The sequence below is a fragment of the Rhinoderma darwinii genome, chromosome 1 (assembly GCF_050947455.1).
Source record: "Rhinoderma darwinii isolate aRhiDar2 chromosome 1, aRhiDar2.hap1, whole genome shotgun sequence".
Lineage (NCBI taxonomy): Eukaryota > Metazoa > Chordata > Amphibia > Anura > Rhinodermatidae > Rhinoderma > Rhinoderma darwinii.
Window position 1 is genome coordinate 591,259,052 of NC_134687.1, and position 20,148 is coordinate 591,279,199.

At 43.3% G+C, this 20,148-nt stretch overlaps 1 protein-coding gene across 8 annotated transcripts in view; it reads right to left on the bottom strand.

Moving 5' to 3' along the window:
* The window catches only part of UNC13B (unc-13 homolog B), a 352,877-nt gene that overhangs the window by 57,433 nt on the left and 275,296 nt on the right, over positions 1 to 20,148 (bottom strand). For all 8 annotated transcript variants that reach the window (XM_075839917.1, XM_075839926.1, XM_075839936.1 and 5 more), the window contains 3 exons: positions 12,455 to 12,570; positions 8,246 to 8,409; positions 2,426 to 2,576 (listed from right to left, as the gene is read on the bottom strand). In XM_075839917.1, coding sequence (XP_075696032.1) covers positions 2,426 to 2,576; positions 8,246 to 8,409; positions 12,455 to 12,570 — 431 coding nt within the window. The remainder of the gene's footprint in view (positions 1 to 2,425; positions 2,577 to 8,245; positions 8,410 to 12,454; positions 12,571 to 20,148) is intronic.

Here is a 20,148-nt window from a genome sequence, read left to right on the forward strand (position 1 = left end):
TAAATAAAAAACACTGCTGTAATCTATATTACAGCGCCGATCACATTATGTACAAGATAGGCCACTTATAATGTGGTGACAGAGCCTCTTTAAATCGACATAAAGAGATGGAATACGGCAGCTACAGGGCATAGGGCACAATGAACGCGAGACGTTCATTGCTTCTACTATCTGGCTCTGTACTGCGCAGACGCAGGTCAGAGTCACACAGAAGAGAAGCCGGTTTGTAGGGAGATAGCAGGCGCCATTATGAAGACCAGCTGCACAGCAGGTAAGGTGTGTGTCTCTGTCTGTCCCTCTCTCTCTCTCACAGACCCCCGCTCTCGTGACCCGACGGGCCCCTCCCTGTCGCTAGATGTATTCTCAGTGTGGATGGTGTGCAGGGCTAAGCTTATCAGATGTGGTAGAGCTGAGTGTGTGTCTGTATGTATGTAGCAGTGCTGCGTGTGAGATGTATTGTCAGTGTGGACGGTGTGCGGACTGTGATCGGGTGAGGAGGTGAGTTATCCGTCATCAGGAGATCGGGGAGGAGACTGTCAGCAGCAGATGGTTATTCCTATCACAGAGTGGTGTGACAGTCTCCTCTACTGCGGAGGAGACTGTCAGCAAGATTGTATGGGGACGCTGGAGGAGACTGTCAGCAAGATTGTATGGGGATGCTGGAGGAGACTGTCAGCAAGATTGTATGGTGATGTGTCCCCACCCAATCTTGCTGACAGTCTCCTCCATCATCACCACCCGATCTTGCTGACAGTCTCCTCCATCATCACCACCCAATCTTGCTGACAGTAATGCTGGAGGAGACTGTCAGCAGTATTGGGTAGTGATCCTGGAGGAGACTGTCAGCAGGATGGAGGGATAAAAACATTTAGCAGGAGAGGCATGTAAAATGCGAAAAAAAAATTTTGTCAAATACACGCCATGTGAACCTGTCAACTGAAAAGTCATTCACTTCACTTTCATCATTCGAAGGGTATGTTCACACGCAGTGTTTTCAGCCATTTTTCAGGCCGTAAAAGTCCCGAAAAACGGCTGAAAAATCGGAAGCAAAACGCCTCCAAACATCTGCCCATTGTTTTCAATGGGAAATACAGCCTTCTGTTCCAACAGGGCGTTTTTTTACGTGGCCATTTTCCAAAAAACGGCACGTAAAAAGACGCCCGCCAAAAAGAAGTGCATGTCACTTCTTGGGCCGTTTTTGGAGCTGTTTTTCATTGACTCTATAGAAAAACAGCTCCAAAAACGTCTGTAAAAAACGCTGCCAAAAACGAGAGTTTGATTAAAAAATGGTTGAAAATCAGGAGCTGTTTTCCCTTTGTTTAGTAAGCGTGTGAACAAACCCTTAGCCTTTTGGTGCGTCCTATAGCTTCTGCGAGCTGCATTTCAACAATCACACCCAAAATGGCAGCCGGACACTGCTTAACAATTTGAAGACACCTTTTCCTGGCTTGTAGGAGGGGGAGTGAGATTCCCTCCCAGATTTACGGCAGCTGTGAGTCAGGTTGCTTTGCCTTATTCACTTTGCTGTAATTCTGGGAAGTGCTCCCTCTGGTGGCCAACATAGGAAAACATGTCAAATTCTTATTTAATTTTTAATACTTTCCACCATGTGGAAGAAAAAAAAAAACACAGCAAAAAACTTAAAAAAAAAAATAGAAATAAGTAACTTACTTAACAAAAAAAGGTTTAATTCGCGACACATTCCCTTTAAATGAGATGGAAGGTCTCTCTTACAATGAAAGATTAGAAAAATAGGACTTCTTCAGCCTTAGAGGTCAACATGTATAAGTACATGTGTGGTCAATACAAAGAACTAGCGATTAGTTCTTTCCAAGGACTTCACAAAATACCAGAGGACATTCATTGTGTGTGGAATAAAGGCGTTTTAGACATCAAAACAGGAAAGGGTTCTTTACAGTTCAGGTCCTCTTACTCGGCCCAACATTGGCCGTGTAAACGAGCACCGATCAAAAGAGACCGCTCATTGATCAGCGCTCATTTGCTCATTCCTCGAAACATTTCTATTAAGTCGGCAGCACACCTCCCTGTTTACACAGAGAGATGCGCTGCCGACAACGATAATATTTTATGCTGCATAAACAATACGATCAGCCGATGGACGAGCGTTTGCACAGGGCAATGATCGGGAACAAGCGTACATATGAACGCTCGTTTCCCGATAATTGTCCCGTATAAAAGGGCCTTTGTAGTCAAACTGTGGAATGCCCTACCCCAAGAGGTAGTAATGGCAGATACTAGGTCAGAAGTCAAAAAAAGGCTAGATGCTTATTTATTGACAAATGGCATTGAGGTTATAACTAATCTAGCAAATGAAAAACATGTAGTTGATTAAGAAAGGTTGAACTTGGACAGAACAGGGGTGGTCATCTCAAAGACCGCCGAGATAAAAATGGTGAACACTCACTCCGAAGTTAGAGGCTGAGAAGCGGTCCGATGCGGATACATTGGTGGAGGCTGTGGTGTGGGCATAGTAGGCATTAATATTGGCGAGGAGAGTGCTCATGACGGCTGGTACTCCAGGACACATATACTTTGAAGACAGACAAGCAAAATGCCTGGAAAGAGAAGATAGTTTGTGGTTACAGATTATGAATTAGACCAATGAGAGCAAATAGCTTAGAGGGGTTGTCAAGTTTATAAAACGCATTTTATAATTACTATTCTATAAAATCTAATTTTTACAATGGCTTCCTTCCCAAATGACATAAATGTCAGCCTGCACTCTGCCGATAATAGGGGCATGTAGGTCAGTATCAGAATACGTTTGCAGCGAATGGAACTCCAATATCATCATTATATTTCTACATTCTACAAAATAGGTTTAGAGCTTTTTCTTTCCCTCACACCTTATCTCACCAACCAGACAGTTTAGTGGCGGAATAGTCGTAGAAGCGTCAGGACCTCTACCATTAGCCTGCATCCCACCAGATAGAGAAATGCCGCAGACATCCACCTAATCCAGCAGCAAAGGTTAAATCGGCGGTTCCGTAGCATTCATTTGTTAAGAAGAACATTTAGAGTGAAATGTCAGTAAGCTCAATGTAGGACTGGAATATAAATGGAGCAAACAATGACATTTCTTAGGTTCACGGGGAAGTTGACGTGCGAGTGGCACAAACCTCGTGTGGGATCAGTATGTGGCGGCCCCAGGATGTGGTTTGGGTGGATAATATATGAACAATGAATGATATTCAGTTTGACAACAGGATTCCTCCAGGTTTTATTACAGATCACACCAGACAATGTGTTGCTGCCACCGCTAATTATTCCACACAAACGACACAAAAGCCTTCGCCACTATTCAAGTTTTTTTTAAAAAAAAAATGCTAAAATGAGAAAAGTTCAAGCAAAATAGTTCAGTCTTTATCCGGAGTTTGAGGCACTCTTATTGTCTGGGTAGGGGAATGTCACCGCAATCTTCAGTAGTAAGTATGGGTGCTTATCCATATACACCTCATCTCACCTGCATGACTGTACTCTGGTGCCCTAATAGTGGCAGAGTTAGACTACTGCAGCTTAACCCTTATGTCTACAAATTAGTAATCGAAGAACTTCTCTAGACAACATTGGAAAAATCTGCAAGGGAAAGGTCCTCAAAAAGTACCATTTTGGGATCTCGACCAGTAATTGGTAACAGTGAGATGTGACATTCTGTAGAGTGAGTACTAACAGAAAATCATCAGCCCTGGATGTGACTAGAGTATAAATTATGATGCGAGTCAGATCAGTACAAGATATGCAAAGCAAAGTCTTTGCAAAGTTATTGAACATTATATGCAGATTTAACCTGTAAAATCTTCAGCTGTACAAAAAGCTACAGGAAAGGGGAAGAGGCAGTCAAGAGAAAAGGGGAAGAGGCAGGCAAGAGAAAAGGGGAAGAGGCAGGCAAGAGAAAAGGGGAAGAGGCAGGCAAGAGAAAAGGGGAAGAGGCAGGCAAGAGAAAAGGGGAAGAGGCAGGCAAGAGAAAAGGGGAAGAGGCAGGCAAGAGAAAAGGGGAAGGCAGGCAAGAGAAAAGGGGAAGGCAGGCAAGAGAAAAGGGGAAGAGGCAGGCAAGAGAAAAGGGGAAGAGGCAGGCAAGAGAAAAGGGGAAGAGGCAGGCAAGAGAAAAGGGGAAGAGGCAGGCAAGAGAAAAGGGGAAGGCAGGCAAGAGAAAAGGGGAAGGCAGGCAAGAGAAAAGGGGAAGGCAGGCAAGAGAAAAGGGGAAGGCAGGCAAGAGAAAAGGAGAAGGCAGGCAAGAGAAAAGGAGAAGGCAGGCAAGAGAAAAGGAGAAGGCAGGCAAGAGAAAAGGAGAAGGCAGGCAAGAGGAAGGGGAAGGCAGGCAAGAGGAAGGGGACGGCAGGCAAGAGGAAGGGGACGGCAGGCAAGAGGAAGGGGAAGGCAGGCAAGGGGAAGGCAGGCAAGAGGAAGGGAAAGGCAGGCAAGAGGAAGGGAAAGGCAGGCAAGAGGAAGGGGAAGGCAGGCAAGAGGAAGGGGAAGAGGAAGGCAGGCAAGAGAAAAGGGGAAGAGGCAGGCAAGAGAAAAGGGGAAGAGGCAGGCAAGAGAAAAGGGGAAGAGGCAGGCAAGAGAAAAGGGGAAGAGGCAGGCAAGAGAAAAGGGGAAGAGGCAGGCAAGAGAAAAGGGGAAGAGGCAGGCAAGAGAAAAGGGGAAGGCAGGCAAGAGAAAAGGGGAAGAGGCAGGCAAGAGAAAAGGGGAAGAGGCAGGCAAGAGAAGAGGGGAAGAGGCAGGCAAGAGAAAAGAGGAAGAGGCAGGCAAGAGAAAAGAGGAAGAGGCAGGCAAGAGAAGAGGGGAAGAGGCAGGCAAGAGAATAGAGGAAGGCAGGCAAGAGAAGAGGAAGGTGCCCATACACATTAGGTAAAAGTAGGTTTGACTTGCCGATTTCGGCAGGACCGTCAGACTATCTAATGTGTACCAACCCTCCTCCGACGGCAGGAAAAGGAGGATGAGGCATGTTAGATTTCAATGAGCGTTTGGCGGACAGCAATTACAAGCGCAGGCAAGAGAAGGGAAGAAAGACTAGAGAAGAAACTAGAGATTATTTTTTACTTCGACGTTTGATCGATATCACCCCTTTGGTTTGCGGTTCCAGCTTGGAGTAGTCGTTATTTGCTTGCTCTTTCTAATTAGCCTTTTTCAGCGCTCTGCATATAAGCAAGTTGGTATCAGAATCTCGCGCTCGCCCCTCGGGTTTGTTCGAAGATATCGTTGTTTTGGGAGATTCTATCAGAGTGCGTATACATCGGTCTAAGACGGATATTTAAAGAGATGGCCTGTGGTTGTCCATTTTTCAGTTGGATGCTTTTTTCTGCCCAGTTTCGATGATGAAATCTTATATTTCAATTCGTCCCCTGGGCCCATGTTTTTGTTACATATCGACGGATCCCCTTTATCAAAATATCGATTCACATCAGTGTTCAAAAAAATGCTTGCTGGCTGTCTGAGTCCCGTAGTCAGATTTTGGTACACATTCTTTTAGAATTGGCGCAGCGACTATGGCTAATTTGGCAAGCATGTCCGAGAGCGATGTAAGAAGGCTGGGTAGATAGAAATCTGATTGTTTTAGACGTTATATTCGTCCCCATTTACTAACATGTTGATTTTCATCCTCTTCTACTTTACAGGCCTTCGGAGACCCACTGTATGGTTGATTGGGCACTCGTATATTTATTGGGCAGCCCAGAGGTCCTCTTATCGCCCGGGTGAACTTGGGATTTACACAATCTAATGTCTCATGGAGAGGCATTAGAGGTCTCAAGTGGTTACAAGTTTTACCCGAGGTCGTTGCTGTCAGTAAACTCACTCAAGCACCCATAGTTTTAGTTATCCACGCTGGCGGCAAGGACTAATGTTCACAGGATGCCATTGAGTGAGCTCTTTTCATTCTTTTAGGTGGGAGTCGGAGCTCGGTGTAGGGACACACCCGGCTCCGTTGGCGGTATTGGAAGAACATTCGGTTGACACAAGTCACCTGACATACCAACAAAGACATGCCCACCGCGGCTGCGGTGGCACGGCATGCGAGGTGATATTTACAAATATTAATGTCAATAAATATTTAATGGATGAGGTTCTCCATACTTTAATAAAAGCTGTAGCCTACCCCCACTTTACCCATAATAAATGTCGGAGTGTCCTTATTTAATAATGGCTATTGGCCTCGGAGGTCATTATTAGTACCTGCAGTCCTCCAATTGTGCTTGCTTTTTCCTGATCACAATATAATATAACTGCAATGGTAATACCAGGAACAAAATATTAAAGTAATAGGGGCGGAATATATCCTGATGGAGCTCCCCTTTTAGTAGATTTCAGAATACACATAGAAACCCTAGGCTATAATTTATAACTAGTTGTTATAGTACATGGCAGTCGTTATTCAGTAAGCCTAAATTATATAACCGGAATATTTCCATTGCTCTCCTGTAAATTATACGTCCTGTGACAGCTGTCAATTACCTTCTGTCAGTCTTAACAGCGCCTGATTTATAAAGAATAGGCAGGGGACTATTCACGGAGCTCTCACGGCTGGAGCTACATACTGAAGGTTGTGAATAATCATGCTGCCTGTACTTCACAGGAAGCAAAAACATCATTTCTCAACAGAAAGGAGGCAGATGATGCAGCGGATAAGTGATGTGAGGAATCGTCTGCCTATAATGAGCTGGATTAATGACTTGTTCACTGCAGCGTGACAATGAAAATTAAGTCACCTGTTATTGTGTTATGGAGATGGTTATTAAGAAGTAAAATAAAATGTGATATTTGTCTACAGTCTAATAGAGCGCTGCTTGCTTAGAATACAGAGAAGCTTAGGGTCCTCTCGGTGTCATTAAAAAATGACCTATTGGTCAAATCAAGTTTTCATGCTAAAGATATGTTTTAAGAATAAGGCTGGAGGCAGAAGACACAGGATCCACCATTGAAAATGGGTGATGGTCACAAATCCCCTCCACCTCCTCCCTGCACAGGGACGTCTGCACAGGTCAGAGTATGCCTAGAAAACTCTCCCATAGAAGTCAATAGGTCAGCTCCAGACTATAGTTTCCTATGGTCCATGTGGCGGATGCATATCTCTAACTGCTGTTAACAGCATATCGATCCAGGTGGCTGCCCCATAATCACGAACAGAAAATAGAAAAAAATAAAAATAAATATACAATAAAAAAAAAAAACAGCTTAGAAAAAAAAAATAACTTAATTTGTTTTGCTATATGGTTTTAGTTAGTAAAATAAAAACATAAGTGATACAGTCCCTTTACTAGCGGTACTCTGAGCTTGCATTAGTTACAGGGACACAATGCTGCGGGAGCGTGTGGTTGACTAGAACTGGGATTATTCCAGACCAGGCAGGCAGCGCTATCAGGATGGAAGCGATCTCGGGTTACTGAGAGGGTGCCATCCCTTCATTTTACCGGTCACCATAAACTTATAGGGTTTTAAGAACGAGAATCACCAGTGACCACAGCTTTCCCTCCCCCTATGTCAAAGGTAGCACAGGTACAGCTAAAGCAGCTCTATAGTGTGAGGACCATGCACATAGCACAAATCTCAGCTTGCTGAACCCCTATGAGTGAGATATGAGTAAAGTGGGATACTGGGTTTAGCTGGACTCATAGCAGATTTTTCAGGCCTGGATAGATGACGATTTAGAAATACTCACACAACTGAGGGTTTGTTACAATGTGTGCAATCTAGGAAATCCTCTAGGAGTCAAACACAGCAGAAAAAATGTTTCCCGTCCTAGACTCCAGTCCGATAACTCTTACCTACACTAATATATTGCAACAAAAACTTAGCTGTAATATGTATTAGATCTAGAGAGGTTTTCAGTCTTTGGATATAATGAAGAATGTTCCAATTCATTGACTGCAAGAAGAGATCTTGAAAATGGCATAGTACTGAAACAAAGTATATTTTTATTTTATTATCTTTGTTTTATTTAAAGAAGCCTGGACAACCCCTTAACATCATGTCAAGTGGCATCAATGATGTCATTCCCCATCAATGTCGTAATTTACCACACCAGTAGCCCCAAATTCCAATTAATTGGAGATGACAATCAAACATCACTATGACGGACAATGGAGCTCTGGCAGGAGGCATAAAAAACAGATCTATCAATGAATCATAAGAGGGTTCTGGAGGTGACATTTATCAACCAGTTGCACCATTTTTAAGCAAATGCCCCTACTTACATATCAGGACAAAGATATAGAGGCATACTCACGTCATGGCCTGATAAATGGACTCAATCCCATAACGCATGGCAAACTCATCGACGATCTCCTGAGCCGTCTCATCAAAGTAAACTTTCCAGGCATCGTCGCCCTTTGCTTCTGGAATCTTCACCACACCACTACCCTGTATGTCTGTGAGATGATGAAACAGGTTCTAGAGGAATAAGGGACAGGCCGTTAATATGTAGGAGACATGTACAGATACTATTCATATGGGTGACACTGAATAATGACAACAAAAATAGTTTGTCACATATGCCCCTCCCCTTAGTAATGAAGCGGAGCCAAGCTAGGTCACATGACTCACCCTCACAGTACTTAGAAACAGGAAGAGCCTCGCGGTACTTAGGCAGTCACAGACTCACTTTTTAAAGCCCCTTACCGGCACTTTAGGGGTCCATTTAGTGGGTGTAATTGCACCCATATTATCAGCTATCATAAGTCATTGTATAGATACCTAAATGTGCTGTGGCAACATTCTCCCTTTCATATAATATACATGAAAGGTCTATTTACTGGTTCACCAACCATATATATATCTGTACATAAAATATAATCAAGAGATATTTTACGTGTGGGATGTCCACAACAAGGCTCTTCTTAAAGGTGCCCATACACATTAGATGACAATGGGCCAAACCAGCCGATACTCTAATGTGTAGGGGGGTATCCCGACTCTCCCCCGAGGCAAATGTCAGGGGAGAGAAGGATCAGGCATGATGAATTCCAATATGCTCGATCCTTTGTTCCTGCAGGAGACAAGCCGCTACCAAAGAAGTCTGGCAGCTGCCTTTTCCCTGCTCTTCATGTTTATAGGGGATTCGTTCGGCCGACAACTATCTAAAGAGTATGGCCACCTTTAGTCACAAACTCTTTATTGGCCAGACGTTATTAATCAGTACTAATGACATAACGACATTTTGATATAAACTACTCATGACGCGGCCGTACTGTGCCCAGAAGGGGCCACTGTGATGGAGTATCAGAATAATTGGTCTCGTCTGAAGTAGCTGTGGTCTAGTCTCTGACATTACAATAATTTACATGTAATTGGCCTCTCAAGGCCATTAGCATTAATTTAATCCTGCTGGCAGTAAAAAAAACAAAAAAAACAACTTTGTTTACTGAAGATGACATGATCTCGAGGCTGGCGTTTGGCGCAGAGCTGGTCTACCAGGACTCCAGCATGCAGTATGGTAAAGGATGACCTTCACAATGTATATTCGCCATTGGATCCCTGATGTATAGAACGTTCTGGTCTCAATTAATATATAGCAATTATTCTGCATCTGCTATTATTGTACATGAAGCCTTTCACTTATTACAATTGCTCTGGTACACAGCTGAAAAAGGCATCACATATGTGCTGGTGGAGCAGAGCACTTTATGAGAATTAAAGGGCAATAGCCTAATTAAGGTTGCTTTATTAAAGAGGCTGTCACCAGATTCTCAAATCCCTATCTCCTATTGCATGTGATCGGCGCTGCAATGTAGATAACAGTAACGTGTTTTTTTTTTTTAAAACGTTCATTTTTGGCCAAGTTATGAGCTATTTTATATATATGCAAATGAGATTTGAAATGGACAACTGGGCGTGTTTTTTTTCGTATGTCCAACTGGGCGTGTATTGTGTTTTTAACTGGGCGTGTTTACTTGTTTCACTAACTGGGCGTTGTGAATAGAAGTGTATGATGCTGACGAATCAGTTACCAGTCAGCGTCATGCACTCCTCTCCATTCATTTACACAGCACATAGTGTTCTTACTAGAACGATGTGCAGCCAGATACACAAGTGTCCTGATAATGAATACACGTGACCTCCAGCCTGGGCGTCATGTGTATTCAGAATCCTGACACTTCTGAATCTTTTCTGTGAGATTCCAGCAAGGGAAACGAAACTCGCATTTACCTCGTAATCTCGAGAGATTACGCGTGGCTTGCTGGAATCTCACAGAAAAGATTCAGAAGTGTCAGGATTCTGAATACACATGACGTCCAGGCTGGAGGTCATGTGTATTCATTATCAGGACACTTGTGTATGTGGCTGCACATCGTTCTAGTAAGAACACTATGTGCTGTGTAAATAAATGGAGAGGAGTGCATGACGCTGACTGGTAACTGATTCGTCAGCATCATACACTTCTATTCACAACGCCCAGTTAGTGAAACAAGTAAACACGCCCAGTTAAAAACACAATACACGCCCAGTTGGACATACAAAAAAAAACACGCCCAGTTGTCCATTTCAAAGTTCATTTGCATATATATATATATATATATATATATAAAATAGCTCATAACTTGGCCAAAAATGAACGTTTTTTAAAAAAAAACAAAAAAACGTTACTGTTCTCTACATTGCAGCGCCGATCACATGCAATAGGAGATTGGGATTTGAGAATCTGGTGACAGAGCCTCTTTAAGTCTACCACCCCGTATATAACATATTCCGTACAGCTGCACTTTATTCCACAGCTCTTGTGGTCTCTGCCCTGTTTTGTACGTGCGGCTGTGATTGAACCTCTGATCTCGGCCGTTTAACCCTTTAGGTGGTCTCAATCATTGCAGGGTGCGGATAGGCCTCTGGCCAATGGCCGAGGAGTAAGGAGCCGAAGACCTCAGAGTGGCAAATTTTATAGAAATTGGTCGTGTCCTGGGAGAAGTCATCATGAGGCCCTGACAGAGAAAAAGAACGACTGACTAGAATCTGTGAAGGTCTCCTGTGAGGCACTGGATTTATAGAGAATTTGCCACTTCTCCTGATAGGTCTGTTATAGGAAATCCTTGTATTCCACAAAAAGTCTTTGTGTAGAACAGGACTGATAGACAAATGGGTGTTACTGTTCCCCTTGTCAGGAGGATGTGTCCCTACATAGTGCGATAATGCCAGCAATGGTTGGAGACTGTCAGTATGTAGGGACACAGCCCTTTGACAAGGGGAATCGTAACACTTATTGGTCAATGTTCGCACAGAAAGGTGGTGTCAACTATAGACACGTCACAGCAGGGCGGAGGTGGAGACTCAACTTAGAGGAACAGCCCAGGGGCTATGGTCTACTTAATCTGCCACTGCCTATTAAGCAATACCAGAGGCACGGCCCAACAGGTTGCCTGTCAGCGTTTCACAGACAGGCAATAATGCTTTGAAATACGAAGTATTCCAAAAACATTGTATAAGCGATCAAACGATTGCAGCTTCAAGTTCTCTAGTGAGAAAATTGAAAATTATGATGAATATAAAAAAAGTCCCTCAAAAAACAGTTCACAAATAGTTTTTTTTCAAAAATATTCTATTATTTAAAAACATTAAACAAAAATTAGATATAAGGTATCACTGCAATCGTAACAGCCATAGAAAAAGGTTAACATTATTTATACTGCATGTCATATTTGGAGTTTTTTTTCGCCATTCCTCCCCCCAAAATTCATTTAAAAAAAGCCGTGCCTTAAAGGGGTGGTGTCATGACAGATATTTATGGCATATCCACAGAATAAGCCATAAATGTCTGATCGATCTGGGCCCCACAGCAGGACGAAAAACCGTTTTGCTGTGCAACAATTCTCGGCTCGGATGCGTCAGCCAGCGGCCGCGTCACCAGGCGGGAACGTGGTTTGTGGAACCACATGTCAGGAGATAGGTGCGGGTCCCAGAGGTGCCATAAATGTCTGTCACAACACAACCCTTTAAAAGGGGTTAAAGCACATCTCCATCCAATTCAACTGGTGCGAAGTTTAATATTCCACTCCCATCACAGTAGTTCAGGAAGCTGAGATTTGGTTTTGCTGTATACAAGATCCTTAAATATAAGTACTACCACTGTGCCAGCTGGAATGTGGAGGTTAATAGAAGTAGCTATGTACAGGACTGATCCATCTGCACATATACATGTAGAAGGGATGTACACACCATAGTGGCAGAACATGCAGCTGCTAAGGGGTCCTTTAAAAGAGGGGTTTAGTCCTGGTTGATCACATCCCCTTTTCTTCTGGGTGGCAATAACCTGTGCAGGACTCCCCTCTCCAGAGGAATTGCATTGGTAGCAAACAAGGGGGCAAGACATTGTTCCAAGGGTCATGGAAAGGGCTTCGAGGGGGAAACAAATACTGTGCTTTTCTGTTCTAGATGAAAAAATTCTGCACCATCTTTGATTTGCTTCTATGCATGCAACTGCCTGTGGAGACTAGCACGAACCACTCACCTCATGTAGACACGTGTACTGGACGTGGTACGGCGCCACTTTCTCCTCTCCTTTAATTTCAACGTTAATTTGCAGGCGAATAGCACCAGAGACCGCCGACTTGTCTGTTCTCTTCTCTGTAAAGAGAGTAAATTCATATACAGAAATACAAATCTCTCTAAGCGAAACAAACATTTAAAATGGTCACATATACAGTATTAGAAAAGGCAATCTGTGTCCAGCCGACAAGTTGGGTAGTGTGAAGGATGTTTTATTTAATTATATTCTCTGTATGAAATTACATTATGAATTATCAAGCAGGATGCCAAATTACTAATTAATGTATTCTCCATTTTGTAATGAACTTTCCTCTATATAATTCAAAGAATTGTCTCATCATAATATGGCCTTCATACCCCATTGTTGCGGGTTGGCTCAACACCCAGAGATAAAGTGCAACGATTTCTCATTATTGCAACAAATTCCCCCATGAGAACAAACCACTAACAACTGCCCAATGTAGGCTTGTCTCCAGGTGATACCTGATGTCAGCATTTTAATGAAGAATTAGAATTATGTATTTGAAATATTCTTATGCTCTGCTATTGGCTGAATAAGAGTTATTGTCACATTGTCTCTGATTGGTTAACCTCAATTCTACACCCCTTCTGAATGAGATTATTATAATTGAGTTTGGCAATAAACCCCCAGAGGAGTATTTTGAGCATACCAGCAGCGTCTGTGTGTTATTTCTCCTTTCTCAATATATATCGGTATGATATCTACTGATTAGGATGCTGGATAAAGTGCCTGGCGTGAGTGTCTGTTGGAACACTCGTCTAAATTTCAGTCTAATGTATTTTGAGCCATTGACTTCCACGACAGCAATGGTGCCGAAAAAACCCGGGAGACTGCTCGTCTGATAGCGGTCGCTAGAGAAGTCTGGCTTTGCATCTGTGAATTACAAAAAAAACACGGTAGGTAAGGAGCTTATTCTTACACCATTCACATATGTTTTGGGTAAGCCTCGGAATTTAGCTGTCATGACGTCACATCTTCTGGACGTGGCACTTTATCCAGCAGTGGTATGAAAGATGGATCCAAACAGGTATGTTGAAACTTTTTGTGTGATGAAAGATTGCAGGTGTGTACATGGTCTTGAACTGTTGATATGAAAGACATGAGAATTTTTGCCAGCAATTACATTCTTAGCCAGAAAAAGTTGTGAGAAGTGATGACATCCCCCTTTGGAATGCGGTGACGTTGCACATGGTGGAGAGAAGTTGTAACTCACATGTGAAGTTTTTGTAATGAAAGGATTGTAGTATGGACAATGAGGAAAAAAACAAAAACTTGTGCTGCTCTGTTGTAGTGTGTCATTTGTTATTTCATTGTTTAAAATCGTTGAGGATTAATAGTTATTCTGTTACCCGTTTGCTCTGGGATTATAGTTGGGAGGTACTGACTATTTGTAGGTGACAGAAAAGTTGGATATTTGTGAGTAATATCCTGTAGTACCAGAAGGGCTTCAATGGTTAATTCCTGAAAATGGAGAATCCAGTGCAACAGGAAAAACTTTGAATGTGGTTTTGAATAATCATTGATACACTTTTAGCACACACTGCCAGCTTGTAATACGGTGTGTAATGGTCCTTCTGTTTGAACCAAAAGCTATACCACGGCAGTGAGGGGTTTGTAGATGTTTGAAATGAATGTGACCAACTCCTGTTTGATTCAATGGAGGTTCATGAATGTCGATTGTGTTAAAGAATTTGCTCTTGCAATTGTGGATTAGCAGCATTTTGTCTGCTCTTGATGTTCAATACAGTGAGGGATCAGAGGAAAGGAGATCCTACTGCTAGAATGTCTGGAGGAACGACTTTTGATATCGTATTGGTAAGACAGTCTAGGAGATAGACTGGTCTGAGATATCTGTCGGCAAACGTGGCCAGTTTGCCTGGAGGTGGGGGATTTACCGGAAATCACCCTACTGCTCTCCGACCATGGGGTCAGGAGAAAGTGAGACAAAAATGCGGGACAACCTTGGGGCACGGGTCCTGGCCATCATTATAGTAGAATGAGCCAAAGGAGCTGGGGCTTTAATTGTAAAGAATGTTAAAGATTGATGGGAGTTGGATCTTGCGATGTTGGAAGAATATGAAGACAAAATAACACACTGTAAAAAATTGTTAAAGAAGCTGGCAGTGGTAAGATGGATGTTTGCATGTGATAAATAGAATGGCTTGTGGAAAGTTGAAAAAGGGAGTTAAACTCTGTTAACTGGGCATAAGTTAAAATGATAAAGTAAGTGATTACAGGTGGTTACAAGCAAGTTCATGTGAGAAAGAACAATTTGAATACAGGTGTAAATTTTGATAGGAAGATTGAAGAATACAGAGCAGCCGGGTACATTGCAGTGATCATGTGGGTCAGAACGGGGGGAGTGTGATGTGACATCTGTGTGATGTGTGAGACGTGTGTGTAATGTAAGTGAAGTTTGAAACTAGTGGCCACAATATAGCAGATCTATATTGTAGGTTTTTATTTTTAACAGCAGTACGGTCTAAAATAAAAAATAAAAATGTCTTAGTGTTGTGTATGGGGTTCAAATCTGTTCCTCTCCTCTGTGTAAAGGAATGCTTCTTATCTTTGCGCATGCGCTGTTGTCCGTAACCACACTGAGTAAAATATTACAGTCAGCTGAATTTGTCTGCAAAAAGATACGTTATGTTGCATATTTATGTGTTATGATGTGAGAAGATTTAATGTTGGAATGTTTTGATGTTAATTCAAAATACAGATATTGTGAAACACGGGGTCTTGAAAATGTATGTACCCCCACCGTTTTCTATTCTTATATATAGTTTATTGGTTTGCAGTAATTAAGATTAGCAGATATATTATTTTCTGTTTTATTGAATAATTACAATTGTTTTGTTTTTGTTTTCACACATGCATAGGACGTGCTATGGTGCTGCCTAAATGTTATTTTGGAAAATGTATGATGTTTTACAGGTAAATGGTTGCAAGTTATTTTAAAGATAAAATGTATTTTTGTCAGGAGAAAGTCATTTGTGTTCCAGGCTGTTGTGTATTACAGGGCGTTAAACTAGTGCCCCCCCCCCCCCCCCCGATAGAGTGTCCGCCCTTATTATGTTGAGATATGTAGTTTTGAACCCTGCTACATTACTTTCGCAGAGTCCAAATAGGAGGGAATGGTGATGTGACTGATCAGGTACAATTTTGTTTTGTTTTGAATTAATGAATTTGGTTCTAGGTGGTCTAAAAAATGAGACCCCAATGAGTAATCCAGATTAAACGTGTAAGACAGTAATGTAAGTTTTGAGGTTTTTCTGTATAGATGGTTCCAGATCCTTCCAGAACTGTAAATATTGGACTGGGTATGATGTCCTGTAGTCTCCACCCAATATGAGGTATTGTGTAAGAGACCATCCCCCTTCAGAAAATCTGCACATGAGGGCAAGGTGACGTCCCTCACAGATGAGTCTTTACAGATTTACCTGGGGAGAAGGCAAAACAAAAAATGTGTCTGAACATTGTTCATTTTATGCCACATTTCAGTAAAATAATTTGTTTGTTTTTGTATTAATCAGGTATTTACATTTCTTGGTGGGTGGGATTTACAAGTGTTCTGTATCATCAAATGAATGTGGAAAAATAAAACTCCATCCTTTTGAAATGTTCTATCTATATGTGACATGGGTTTCCAATGTAAATTTTTAATGTAGAAATCCTTCATCATATACAGTATGTACAAGACAGGATACGATGCACGGGGTAAATCATCCAGAAACCACTCTCACCTTCTTGTTCATCTCAAGAAGCGGAGCTGGAGGTGCTCGCTGAGGCTGGTAACCTGGCAGAAGGTAAGACGACCGACATTTACTCTGACTCTAGGTACGCTTTTGGCATCGCCCACAATTATTGGCCCATTTGTAGTAGGACCTTTGTTGGATCATCGGGTAAGCCAATTGAGAGAGCAAGAGAAGACAGAACTGACAACAAGAGTATATGCAGCCAGGTATCAGTAAATTGGCTTGTCCCTGAATACAATAATGCCACCACTAGGTTTATAGCAGCCTGCATGATATGCGCACGGCATAACATAGGTAAAACAGCAAAGGTACCTATGAAATGTGCAGCCCGGCCAGATTACCTGTCCCAGCGACTGCAGAACATACAACTACCAGAGGTAGGTGTGTATGGAAAGGTGCTCGAATGTGTAGATCTGTTCTCAGGGTGGCCTGAAGCCCGGCCAGTATCTTCCCCACTGCAGAAGTTGTGTAGTGACAGGGGAATCGTGTTCTCCAAGTATTGAACTGGTGTCTGTACAAGAAGATATCAGCAGTTCTCCTGAGGTTATTCCAAAGTTAGTTTGTTTAATAACTGTATTCAAGAAGTGCTGTGGAAATATTAAATACTCAGGTTACGTTTTATGTAAAGTTCTAGACCAGCGTGCCTGATCATTGGACTATTGGAGGCATGCGTCAGATAAAAGGTACAGCAGCGGGATATTTCCATTTGAAAACATTTTCTTTTTTTTTTATTCGTGAAAAGAAGATTCTGTGCAGTATGTCTGTATGTATGTATGTATGTATGTATGTATATATATATATATATATATATATATATATATATATAAGAAAAATCAGTCTGCATGTATCACTTCTAGTTACTGCTCAATGTGAATGTTTAATGTAAAGATGTTATTTGTTAATGTTTTTCTTCAATTGAATTATCTCATTGATTAAGATCAATTAATGATTATACAATGAAAAAGATTGTTCCCCACAGGAAGCGTCCAACTGGGAGCGGAAGGAGTGAAAACCAGATTCTAACAGAATGTGGACGGATAAAGGAAGGTAAACCGGTAGCACCCAAGGCACTCTTGATGGCACTTGCATTGATGGTGTGACCTCACATATGCCCCAAGACTGCAAGGATCGTTTCGGTAAGTTCTAATTGGTAGGTCCCAGGTTTTGCAGCTGATGCTGCTAAATTCTGTTACAGCTGTTTGATTTGCCTACAGAACAGTCCTGGCAGACCGAAGCCAACTTTATCATCACTCCCGCCTCCAACGAAGTGAAGGGATCTTGAGAGAGGCCTTCCCATGCAATACAAATTAGAGTAAGAAAAATTGGTTTGAGACACTTGTCAGATAAACATATGGTATATGTGAATATTTCGGTGTTTCAGGTAATCAGCTCAGATCAAGGTACAAATCCTGCTGAAAAGTGTAACACCAAGTGCAAATAAAATGTACCCAGTAACTACACATTTTCTAGGTGCCCTGTCCATTGGGACAGACATTTTTTTCTTATATAAAAGGTGTGTGTTTGATTTAGTTTAAAGGCCTGACATGGTTATTGAAGGTACTTAGAACAATTTTTATATTATGTAGATGTTATCACCAGATTAGCATTTATTTTAACAACGGACAAGGGTTGGGGGTCCCCAGCAAGTGGCAGTAAACATGAACTAAAAGACTTTAACATGATGAACTCCATCACGGAGATGCGGCAGGTGCAGCCTGAGCCAATACAATGCGCTTGTCCTGAACGGACGGCAGTGTCACAATTCTAAGCAGCCGTGCAGACAAGTAACTTACCGGAGGAAGAGGACAGATGCGGAGGGATTGTGGTAGTCGCAATAAAACTCCACTACTCCGTCTACATGGGAACTCACCCCAGGCTCACACTACAGCCCGGTGATGTATACTAAAAGAGACGGTGTGTCTGACAGATGAGAAGGACCAAGCCAAGTCCTGATGACATCAGCAAAGGTGAAATTAAAGCAAAGATAAAAAAAAAATAAAAAAAAATAAGTGAACCCGTTAGCAGCATCCAAGTGTTTTAATAAGTAAGTGACTAGGAGGAGGGTAATAATAAATCCCCCACTGGACACCACCGTACAGTCTGACACCATAATTGTGTGGGTTACCCTGAGGGTGACAGTCAGTGAAGAGCCGAAGATAGAAAGGGATGATGAAAATGTACAGGACTTGTCAATGTACTGGTGGGAACCTATACCCAAACCGGACATGGGTGATGCCATTATATTATTAGTTGTGGCCCTATTGATATATTGTTTGAGGTTTCTAATCATATCTAATTTCTGTAATTTAATATGAGAAAAAGGAGGGTTTGTGAAGGATGGTTTATTTGCTTATATTCTCTGTATGAAATGACATTATGAATTATCAAGCAGGATGCCGAATTACTAAGAAATGTATTCTCCATTTTGTAATGAACTTTCCTCTATATAATTCAAAGAATTGTCTTATCATAATATGGCCTTCATACCCCATTGTTGCGGATTGGCTGAATGGCCAGACATAAAGAGCAAATATTTCTCATTATTGCAACAAATTCCCCCATGAGAACAAACCACTAACAACTGCCCATTATATGTTTGTCTCCAGGTGTTACCTTATGTCAGAATTTGAATGAAGAATTAGAATTATGTATTTGAAATATTCTTATGCTCTGCTATTGGCTGACTAAGAGTAATTGTCACATTGCCTCCGATTGGTTAACCTCAAGTCTACACCCATTTGAGTGATATTATTATAAATGAGTTTGGCAATAAACTCCCAGAAGAGTATTTTTCGCATACCAGCAGTGTCTGTGTGTTATTTTTCCTCTCTCGATATATATCAGTATGATATCTATTGATTAGGATGCTGGATAAAGTGCCTGGCGTGAGTGTCTGTTGGAACACTCGTCTAAATTTCAGTCTAATATATTTTTAGCCATTGACTTCCACAACAGTAGTAAAGAAACAGATTTCTTTGGTATTTAGTATCATAAAGCCCTCAGATTCCTGTATTCAGGGAGTACAAGTTTCCATTTGCAACTGCCTCTGCCAACCCCAAAAATAAGCCCAGGATTGGGACTGTGGGGGTATATTCGGTAGGAGATGGTGGCCGGTGCACTGCTAGGGGGGGTGGACTGTGGCCGGCGCACTGCTGGGAGGGGGGACGACGGTAGCCGGCGCACTGATGGGAGGGAAGGGCGACGGTGGCCGGCGCACTGCTGGGAGGGGGGCGACTGTGGCCGGCGCACTGCTGGGAGGGGGGCGACGGTGGCCGGCGCACGGCTGGGGGGACGACGACGACGGTGGCCGGCTTACTGCCGGGGGGGGGGGGGGGGGAGGGACGACGGTGGCCGGCGCACTGCCGGGGGGGAGGGACGGCGGCCGGCGCACTGCCGGGGGGACGAAAACGGCCGGCGCACTACCGAGGGGACGAAGGCGGCCGGCGCACTGCCGGGGGGACGAAGGTGGCCGGCGAACTGCCGGGGGGAAAAACGACGGCGGGCGGCGCACTGCCAGGGCGAAAAACGACGGCGGCCGGCGCACTGCCAGGGGGGACGACGGCGGCAGGCGCACTGCCAGGGGGGACGACGGCGGCCGGCGAACTGCCGGGGGGGGGAGGGACGACGGCGGCCGGCGCACTGCCGGGGGGACGAAAACGGCCGGCGCACTGCCGAGGGGACGAAGGCGGCCGGCGAACTGCCGGGGGGAAAAACGACGGCGGCCGGCGCACTGCCAGGGAGAAAAACTACGGCGGCCGGCGCACTGCCAGGGGGGACGACGGCGGCAGGCGCACTGCCAGTGGGGACGACGGTGGCCGGCGCACTGCCAGGGGGGACGACGGCGGCAGGCGCACTGCCAGGGGGGGAGGGACGACGGCG